At 35.7% G+C, this 11,228-nt stretch overlaps 1 protein-coding gene across 1 annotated transcript in view; it reads left to right on the forward strand.

Annotated features, from left to right (window-relative positions):
* Positions 1-4,788, forward strand: part of LOC127412645 (nuclear factor of activated T-cells 5-like) — a 69,348-nt gene extending 64,560 nt beyond the window's left edge. Inside the window, exons 12-13 of the mRNA XM_051649186.1 lie at positions 214-1,957; positions 2,044-4,788. Coding sequence (XP_051505146.1) covers positions 214-1,957; positions 2,044-2,282 — 1,983 coding nt within the window. The 3' untranslated portion in view covers positions 2,283-4,788. The remainder of the gene's footprint in view (positions 1-213; positions 1,958-2,043) is intronic.
* Positions 4,789-11,228: the final 6,440 nt, after the last annotated feature.

An 11,228-nucleotide genomic window follows, 5' to 3' on the forward strand; every position in this document is an offset into this window, starting at 1 on the left:
TGATAAACAGTGGAAGATCTCTCCGCCCACTTGTGGCTCGTATGGTAGGAAAATCTGTACTTTTATTGCGGAATTTACATACGTGTCAGGGGGCATGGTTAATTGCGTAAAAAATGTTAACACGTAATTTTTTATACAATTAATTGCACTAAATTAATGCATTAAATCAACAGCCCTTATTTCTATACATTTATCCTGTTTGCAACCCAACAGACCTCCGATGTCATCAATTCAGCACAGAAGGCCTTAGAGATGAGTACCGAGATCTCCACCAATATTTGCACATTTTCCAGTCCTCTGGCCCACCAAACGAGAGAACAGGAGCCATCACCTAACTCTGTCTTTTCCAACAAAGAGCCTTTCAGCACCATCCAAGAACAGGACCTTGCACCCAGCAGGTCTTTCCATGTACCTAGTAAATCTCTTCTTCAGCAAGGAGTCCAGCCATTCATTTTGGAACACAGAGACAGTCTTGGGCAGGAGAGATCCAGCAACACTGGCGTTTCAGTGGTGGGGCTCCCTCAAATAGACGACAACCCTCAGCAACAGCTCTCCCTTCTGCCTCCCGATGAGGTGGCGCAACTGGAGCAGGCGGTACGGCAGCTGCAAGCAAAGGGATTCTGCAACATCCAACTTCAATCTGAGAATTCACTGTCAAAGCAGCGACACCATCAACTTCAGCAGCAGCAACAGCAAATCCATCAACAGCAGCATCAAATCCAGCAACAACAGCAGCAAATTCAACAGCAACAGCAGCAGATCCAGCACCAAGAGCAACAAATTCAGCTGGTGCAGCAGCAGCAAGTTCTAGAGAACCTTCAGCATCAGCTCTTTCAGCCACAGGTTCAAATTCATTGTAGTTCAGAGCAGCAGAGCCCTTCACAGGGTATGGTGCAGAATGGGAGTTCTCTCTTCCAGCAGACACCACCACCACCACCACAACAACAACAGGCAGCCTTATTTCAGCAAGCCAAGGAGCTCATATCCATTCAAGCTGGCTTTCTTCAGCAGCAACCCAACCATTCCTCACCTTCCCTTTTTCACAACCCTACGGCACTGGCTGAAGCCCAAAGCCCACAGGAGGCTCTTTTTCACACACAGAAGACCTCACACAACCAGGACCAGGTACAAGCTTCCCTCTTCCAAAGCAACCTCACAGTTCTCAGTGGATCCAGTATGTCCACAGAAGCTCAGCCTTCTGCTACTAGTATGTTTCTTTCCCAGAACACAGTACAGGGTAAACTCCCAGTCAATGCCAGCCAGCCTCAGCAACTGGCTTTCCTCACTTCTATGCAGACATCTTCTCTAGAGGCCCCATCTGTATTCCAGGATCCCATCCAGCAAAGCACTCCAATGGAGCAACAACAGTCACCACAGCAGGCCCAACCTGGTTCTCTATTCCAGAGCATCTCCCAATCACCAAGCAAGCTCTCCTCTGGCCAGCAACAGCAGCCTGGTCTTCTCCTCAGTTCGTTAACATCTGCAGTGACACAAGACCAAACCTCCAATCTGTTATTCTGTGGCCAAGTCCAGATGTCATCGATGAACAACAGCACCCTAACTTCCCCAGAACCACAAAACACCTCCCTTCCCTTTACTGTCCAGCAGCAGGAGCCTTCTGAACCCATGACATTTCAGGACCAGACTACGATGGTGGTCAACCCGTCCTCAAAAAAGCCCTTGTTCAAGGACCAGCAACCCATGCAGTTGGCGCCAAGTTCTGGTACAGACCCTTCACAGTCTGTAAACCTCTTCATGGCCCAGTCCAATTTGCAAGGGGGGATGGCTTCTCAAGAAACACTTTTTGCACCACCAAGTGATGTAGCTAGACTTCAGACCAGCACTTCTTCTCCAGTACAACAGCCTGGTCCCTTCTTTCAGACTACAATGAGTGGAAGCCTCAACCAGCCCAACCAGAATCAGCAGCCCAATCTCTTTCTCTTTGAGATCCATAATGGTAAGCTAATGATCATGTTTCAAACTCCAGTAAAGTAAACCCCACAAGGGCCATAACTAATTTATTCAACTATTTATTTTCTCCAGAGTGCCATCAACTGATGAACTCCCAAGGAACCTCGCTATCTGATCAGATCATTGCTATCAATCAGTCTGGTCAAAGTCGGCAAGAGAGCGAGGGGCAAATCCAGTCTTTACTTGGGCAACCCATGTCAGACCCTGGAAGTGTGCAAAACACCATGACAACCTCTCAGAACATGGAGAAGATTGATGACCTTCTGGTGAGCCTTCAGGAGCAAGGCAATACCATCTCCCATTCGTATTAGAGCCTTCAAGCTTTACCTTCTCAATATTTCCCTTCCATATATGTTTATTGATATTTCTTGCACAAATATTGGATATTTGGATTTCCTATATATTGGATATTGAAAAAATACAGAATTTTGGAGATATTTTGCTCATACCGATCATTAAAAATAACTATTTACTCTTACAAGGTTCTCGGAGTAGGACATTCACTTTTACTTAACTCTGCCCATGAACTTCGAGAAACTAGAGTTGACTTTTGACAGATTTGGCAAAACCTGTTGGAGAATCACAACTGGATCTACAACTTATCTACAAATTCACCTGCTATTACACATTGACAGCACTTATTTAAGAGCAGGACACATGTGGTGACTGCAGTTATGCTTTGTAGTGACACCACTGCAAATATGAACATAATTTCTGGATTCCCGCATCTTTTTCATTGAGTCTTGGGATGTCTATTTTAGCTGTGAACTTAACTTATCATAAATATAGAATGCCTGGTATTGGCATATCTCAATACAAGCAGTCTGCAGTGAGATTTTTAATTACAGTTTTTTTTTAATTAAAAACTCATAATGTGCTTTTCTGTCTCAGTACACTTGAGTATCTATTTATATGCTATTTAAAAAAAAAAAAAAAAAATCTTTTTTTTTTTAGATTAGTCAAACTGCAAAAGAAAATATCTTTATGAAAAAAAAATTTTTTTTTGCCATTTTCCTCCTAGCACTTTATATGCAATATGTTTTCAGTGTGGTTAGTTACTCCTGATTTTACATTTCATCAAGCTTTCTCTCAACTTTTGTTTACTTTATATGTAATTCTACTGTCTTTCATCTGTTTACACAAATGTTTATTTTAGACTAGTCAATCAGAAATGCACCTTCATGGTTAAAACTCTGAATCTGAATCTAAAATACAAAGAGCCTTTATTTACTGTAGCTTCTGGTATTAATTTTTAATTTCGGTTCAACTAAGTAATTTCTTGCCATCTCAGTTAGCTTGTGTGGTTTCTGATGTCTACGTTTTGCATGTCAGAGTGTCCTATATACATGCATTTGTGTGACATATTTTATGATAATATGTCTATAAGTGTCTTTTTTTTCTTCTATTAATTTTTAAATATTTGCATAATGATGTTCAAATAATTTTGTCATTATTTTATTTGCCAGCGTCTGGAACGCTTAAACAGGGCAGATTGCCTTTATTGGCAAATCAGAAGGGAGTGTCCAACCAGTATTACAAACAAGTTCTCTAAATATACTGGCATGCAGTATATACACATATATTGTAAAAGCTGGCAAAGCAACCCTTTAAAGGAAGTAACCCTTTATCTATTTTAGCAGAAATATAGTTTGGATCAAGCGTTTTGCTTTGTCATAACTTAGGGTGCAACGAGGTTAAAGGCCCCTGGGAAAAAAGGCACTTTTGATTTCGTTTTCTCCCAAAGCACTAAACAGCAATAAAAAATACCACAGTACTTTCCTAAACACCTGTTTGTCTCTATACACTGCAAAGTATTCCTGATCCATGAGATCATTGTGTGCAATGTCTAAAGTTTGATTTTGAGGTAATTTGATCTAATCTTTAATAGTTTTTAAAATGTTGCAAATTCATGTAGGTAATGATAATCCCTGAAATTATCACATTTATTTTAAGACAAAAGACTTATTTGTTCAAGGTGATTACCCTTTAAGCTTGGATGGACCTGCGAGAAAAACCAATAATTGTCAAAATATTAACAACTACAGTCTTGACCAACACAAAATAGGTATCGTTTGAAACCTTAGAAGCTCTACTTTCCAATGCACGCAGGCTTTGCAATGCTTTAACATTTGCAAACAAATCAGAAGTGTTCTGTTTTGATAATTTATATATATATAAAAATTGCATTGTACATATTATTGCTAAAACATCAAACTCATCAAATAGCCATGTGTCATATGTTGTTGGAAAGCTCTCAAAGAGTAGAATACAACCAGCCGTTTTGTTGTACTCTGAGACACAAATATAGCAAGTAATAGATGAGAGTCTCTGAATATATCATAATCTATGTCATACATTTTTTTTAAACGTTTTCTTTACAGTGATACCAAACACTTGATCCTCCTTGTTTGTTTTTCTCCAAGTTATAAGCCTTTCATTTTTAGTGTGCCACTGAAACAGGAAATCTTTTAAAAACACCCTCAGAGCTTAAAGGGTTAAAAACACTCCAATAAGTGAAAGGATATGATTTGGGGTTAAAAACCCCTCGTTGCAGGGCCTAAAGGCCCCTATAAAGCACATTGTTTTTCTTAAGTGGGGCGAATAGATTTGTTATGAAAAATGTTCAAAGTGGGCTCACATTCACTGATCCAATAACAGAGTCATTTGTTTGTAGAATACTTAAGATGTTATGAACTGCCAAATGTGATTGAAAATAACAGGAAATGGTGCACATTTTCAAGTGGTTATTTTGAGTAAGTATTATCTTGCTGTCTCAGAAGTATTTGTCTAAGTTGACAAATTTTGCCCTATAGCTATTTCCCCAATATTTACACAATGTAACTATAACCTACCTGGGGGCCTTTTTATGCCAAACTCATCACCTTTTTAAAAAAATAATATTAATAATAATTTTAAACAAAACAACCTTTCATTATTATTTATTTTCACACAAATTATGTTGCTAAACCTTGATACACCTTGTGACCAGAAAAAAAAAAGAAATTTTTCCTTAAGGTGTGCCTTTAGCCCCATTGTACCCTACTGTAAAATGTAAAAATTCTAGGACATGTCAAGACTTAGGACCATGTCAAGTTTGCATCGTTATCTACTTCATGACAAATTGGCCAGTTCTGTGGCTCAAATGGATGTTTGTACAGTATATTTGTTTAAGTGAGTTTGTTTTGAATGTATAGAAACAATATGTGAGCTCTATATTTCTGGTTATTTGATGTGTTTAAGTGTCAGGCGTGATGTAAAGCTGCCAAACTAGAATGCTACATTAGGTTGGTGTGAAGTTAGTTGGCAGATATTGGTTTGTCGTTAGCATAAGGGCAATTACATACATTATGAGGGAGCTTTTCTCTGTAATGTCAAAGAAATGGCTCGTTTGAGCCTGCTATGTTTGGTATAAAATTTTTGACCATTTTCTTTGCTCAGAAACTGGTTATTTTTATACCTACTTTATTGTAGAGACTATTTTAACTTCTTTATGGAGGTGTTTTGCTTGAAGGGTGCTGTCACATATATGAATGGGAAAGAACTGTGAACTTGAACTGGGAAAAAAAAAGAGCTTTCCATGACTCATCTTCATCTCTGTACAATACTAATTTTGCTTGATGTTGTCTCCATATTACTCTATTTATGTGAATATAGATTTTTTCACCATACCTTTTTTTATTTTATTTTTTTTTATTAATTTATTAATTTTTTCAAGGTTATATCTCAAGGGTTTTCTCAATTAGAATCATTGCCTATGTTAAATTTTAATTCATTATGTTGTTGCAACATACAGTATGTCTTATTTCGTTTTGTTTTTTTTGTTTGTTTCTTTTATCTCATATTTTTTCCAGAATAAAACATATGTGCAGATCACGTACTATTATAACATGATAGGCTGCAGAGATGTTAAGAAGAGTCATAATAATGCAATGTTTTGTACATATACAATTGTGCATTCCTGTTGTACTTTCACTATAACAATGCATATTGTAATACAAATGTGGTCAGTACAGGACTTCTGATAATGATTTCATGAAACCTTTAGGAAATATAAGCCATATTAGCAAACATTACCAATCAAAATTCTATTTTGTGTGATTCAAAAATTCACCAATTATTATTGATTAGGCATACATTTATAGTTCATAAATACATTTATAATTCAAAAATCTATTCTTCTGTTTTTGGGTAAAGTAACAAAAAAATATTAATAAGCATTAAATGTACAAGATAAAGTTGGCAAGTGCATTGTCTGTCATTTTGATGGGGTTTTCCCCTACACTATTCTATTTTTCACAGTACAATATTACAAATGAGGCTTGGCATATCATACATTGTTTCTAATAAACAGAAATACTAAATCTATATCAAAAATTATGCCTCTAAATTTACTTATTTCGGAAAGTTGCATGAAGTGGTGAGGTAAATTGGTAGTTGTGCTTTGTGATTTGTATTTAAAAGCACATTATTTTTCTTATTGTTATTGTCGATTTTATCACGCAGTGGGACCTCAGCCATTTAAAATGTAAAAACGTTTAAGGAATATTCCAGGTTCAATACAAGTTAAGCTCAATCAACAGCATTTGTGGCATAATATTGATTACCACAAAAAATAGTTTTGACTTGCACCTCCTTTTCTTGAAAAAAATAAAATAAAATAAAAAATCTGGGTTATAGTAAGGCACTTCCAATTGAAGTGAATGTGGACAATCTGTAAGTTAAAATACTCACTATTTCAAAAGTATAGTCACAAGACATAATGTGCATGTTAACATGATTTCAGTGTGATGAAATCACTTACCAACCTTTTAAAGTTATATCTGATATTACAACTTCGTTTTCATGACGATGTAATGTAACCAAACACTAAAATGACTGTAAAAAATGATGATTTAAACAACTTTAGAATTAATAAACAGAAGCATTTATGTAAGTGTTTTTATAAAATTATAAGCTTCACATTTCCGCCTTTAAACCCTCTAAAAATTGGGCCCATTCACTTCCACTGTAAGTGCCTCACTGTAACCTCGATTTTTGCCTTTTTTAAAGAAAAGAAGTGCAAGTCCAATGTAATTTTTTTGGTAATCAACATTATGCCACAAATGCTGTCAGTTGAGCTTAACTTGTATTGAACCCGGAATATTCCTTTTTAAAAAATCATATTTAGTTGTACTTCTTTAATCCTTTAACATATTATTATAATTCCTAATGTGCCATAATGAATAGCACAATATTTACTATGTCATTCTATGGCAAGCTACTTTAATGTGTCAGTTCAATGGACAAAAATTGTGTTATACAGTATGAGTGTGGTTTGTTGTGAAAGTCTCTTTTTTTTGTTTAAAATTCTCATGATTGACAGACAGTTGATGTTGGATGTAAAGCTGAAATAAATTATTAGCTACTGCTGAAATATTAATGGTGACAATTTTTAAAGACTCATATAAAAATATTTGCTTTTTTGGGGGGGGGGGGGCATTTCTACTCTTGCAGCTATTTTTATGTAAATGTGCTGCTATATATCAATAAAATAGTTTAAAATAGTTCAAGGATTGTGCTTTTGTTTCTAATTCATTGTCTGTTATAGTTGGATACATATTAGTAAACACCAGCCTTAAATGAAAACAAGGTAATATTAAATTGACATCCTAAGATGTATTCAAGTGGGCATTTTATATAATTTGTTTTGTTGTGTATTTTGGGGTGGGAAGGTTTTTCCCTGTTTTCTGTCTCTTCTCTTCTCTATCCTCGCTCTTTCACTCTAATGACTATCAGGTGAGACCACTAATGAGAGGTGCCTGGATTGGTCTGGCTGTGAGCTGGGGGGATAAATGCTGCTGGAAAATGCCATTTTCTGACTCCCTTCTCCTATCTGAGACGTGCTGAGCTACTTTGTGTTTCGTGAATTGTTGTATCACTATTTAGCGCTGTATAAAAATGTTAATTAGTTTGTCTTGAAAAAGCCAAACTACTGATCTACTATTTAATCTTCTTCTGAGACTAAATTTGTAACTCCTAACTCCTCCTAGAGCTTTCAAGCTACATGCACCAAACTTTGCACAGACCTTCAAACTGATCTGGAATAGTGTGCTATATCTTTTCTAAATGATCTGAAATTACGGAACTCCCACAGCGGTCTTCCGAACAGGCCCAAATTCCCATTGACACCCATTCAAATGTGAAAAGTTTTCCTGTAATACCTGCTTTAGAGGATTCAAGCTACATCCACCAAGTTCATCACACCCCTTCAGGCTGTTCTGACTTGCGCTGCAAAGCAGCATGCTAGCAACGTACTAAGGCATGTTAAAACATGCTAGAAATGCCTAGTTAAGTGTTAAAACATGTTAACAACATGATAAAACATGTTAGAAATGCCTAGCTAAGTATTAAAACATGATAAAACGTAAGCAATGCCTAGCTAAATGTTAAAACGTTAACAACATGATAAAACATGTTAGAAATGCCTAGCTATGTTTTAAAACATGTTAACATGATAAAACACATTAGCAATGCCTAGCTAAGTGTTAAAACATGTTAACAACATGATAAAACATGTTAGAAATGCCTAGCTGTGTTAAAACATGATAAAACATGTTAGCAATGCCTAGCTAAGTGTTAAAACATGTTAATAACATGATAAAACATTTTAGAAATGCCTAGCTAAGAGTTAAAACATGTTAGAAATGCCTAGATGAGAGTTAAAACGTTAACAATATGATAAAAACATGTTAACAACATGATAAAACATGTTAGAAATGCCTAGCTAAGTGTTAAAACGTGTTAACAACATCTATCTATCTATCTATCTATCTATCTAACATAGAACAGGCTAGCAACATGCTAAACAGGCTAGCAACATGCTAAAAAGTGCTAGCAATGCCTAGCTACGTGCAAAAACATGCTAGCAATGCCAAGCTAAGTGCAAAAACATGTTAGCAATGCCTAGCTAAGTGCTGAGACATGCTAGCAACATCATCTATCTATCTATCTATCTATCTGTCTGTCTGTCTGTCTATCTATCTTAAAGACTATGACTTATTTAGACTAGACTTTTTCAAGCCAAACTCAAAGTTTGTGTCTACAAACTTTACTAGTTGGTATTGTTGTAATGCTTGAAGTTGTTAGCTACTATTGGGAGATTTTTTAGGGAGGCTGGTGCCATTTCATTTTAACTACTTTTCCTCCAGAGAGGGAGGCAAGCCTTTGTTTATTTAATTTATCCTTTTAGACGTCTAGTAAGACTTTCCCCTCTAGATAGTTCTGTTTAGTTTATTGTTTTGGCCTTCCCCCTGCTGAAGTTTCTGCTGCTCCCCTTTCGTTTTATAAATAAACGAACAATTATTTTGATGCTTATTTTGTTGCGTTTGAGATAATCGCTGCTAAACTGAATTGGCCAAAGTATATGTGGGCATTAATGTTGCAGTGTAGGCTTGTTGGCAAAGCGCAGGAGGTGTGTTCCGCCCTGCCAATCGAAAACTCCCTTGATTACGACCTCGTTAAAGAGTCTATGAGCTGATCCCTGAGGCCTATAGACAAAAACAATGTTTGGTTACAGTAAAACAGCCAAACAGATATTTGAGTTCGTTCGTGACAAGAGAGCTTTATTAGAGAAGTGGTGTGCTGCTTCCAAAACCACAATATTTGAACAATTCCGAGAACTGCTCCTGTTAGAGGAGTTCAAAACCTGCTTGCCTGGTAGTCAAAGTTCTCTAGCAAGTCAGTCCACTGTCGGCCCTCTTTAGAACGCTCTCGGGGGGCTATTGCCAGTGCAGCTCCTATCTACTTGAATGGAGAAAGACAAAAATCTCAAAAACGGTTGGTCAAGATTACGGTCAAATAACATATTTAAAATCAGCAATAAACTCGGACAATACTGGAATCACAAATTGGGATTCCTTGCCTCATATTACTCTAAAAACGCAATTTTCCCAGCTTGTATAGCTAATGCGCATGCGCGTTCTAAAGTTGATTGACAGGTAATGTCTACATCTAAAAGGTGATTGGCTCTTTTACCTGTAAGGCGGGACTTCCTTTCTACATCCGTTGACCGGTGGGCGCTCGGAGCTCCTTCGTTGAGCGTTCCAATTTCTCCCATTCATTTTAATAGAAGTGGCCCATCTCTGCTAAATGATCTCAGTCCTTTGCCTAGTGTGGAGGATCATGAGTTGTCTGATTCTTCTGTGTTTGATCCCTTTCTCTTGAAGGGTAGTGTTTCTAAGAGATACTGGAAAGAGGTATTTCCTTTAGCTACTTAAACATGAATGGATGGATGGATGAATAAATGAACGAAAAATACCACATATGAACAGCTATGAATATCTTATGAGCTCTAGAGGTCACTGCTCTCAGATAACACATCGTTTCCGGTTCTTTTCAAACATATTTACATCTAATTTCATATTTACATCTCATTTCATCTCATTGAAATTACTGATTGAACTGGCAGCATTAACGTAAATCACATATCAAGAAAGGGATAACTAAAATAGGTACTTATTTTCCATTCACCTTTTTTCAAACTTAAAAGCTGATATATATATATATATATTATTTTTTAACAGATAAACAAATAAAAAGAGGATCTATATTTTTTCTACTATATTTGTGAATACATTTTATCCTTGATAAAATACATACTGTTATGGCAATACGTTTTACATTGTTATGAATACATTTTATAATACTATTAGTCAAATTTATACTATAAACACTAAGGCAAGGAAACATTGGGATAGAATTTGAAATGAAATGAACTAGTCAGAAATCAGATCTCAGAATGATATAGATGTCATTATATGTGTGTGTGTGTGTGTTAAGTATTATTAATATTACATGTAAGTATTATAATAATAAATAATAATAATAACAATAAATAGTATAGATATAGCAGATAATTCGTTTTCTATGTCAAATTAGTTTTCATTATTTGTCAGTGGACTGAATTTTTGGGGTTACTTGAAATAGAAAAAAATCCAACCAGGGTCAGAAATTAAGGGGGCAAAAATGTCCCCGAATTTAAAAATGATTTTTTTTGTTACTTCTTTCATGTATAGAATTACTATTATTTAATTTTAGGCCTACTTATACATTTGAAATTTACAGAAGATCATCAAATCAATACACCTAATACTTGTATAATATTGGCATTTTAACATGAGATTAGATGAGATTATTATTTGTATATATATATATATATATATATATATATATATATATATATATATATATATATATATATATATATATATGCTGAATTA

The sequence above is a fragment of the Myxocyprinus asiaticus genome, chromosome 2, assembly GCF_019703515.2.
Source record: "Myxocyprinus asiaticus isolate MX2 ecotype Aquarium Trade chromosome 2, UBuf_Myxa_2, whole genome shotgun sequence".
NCBI classification, from domain to species: domain Eukaryota; kingdom Metazoa; phylum Chordata; class Actinopteri; order Cypriniformes; family Catostomidae; genus Myxocyprinus; species Myxocyprinus asiaticus.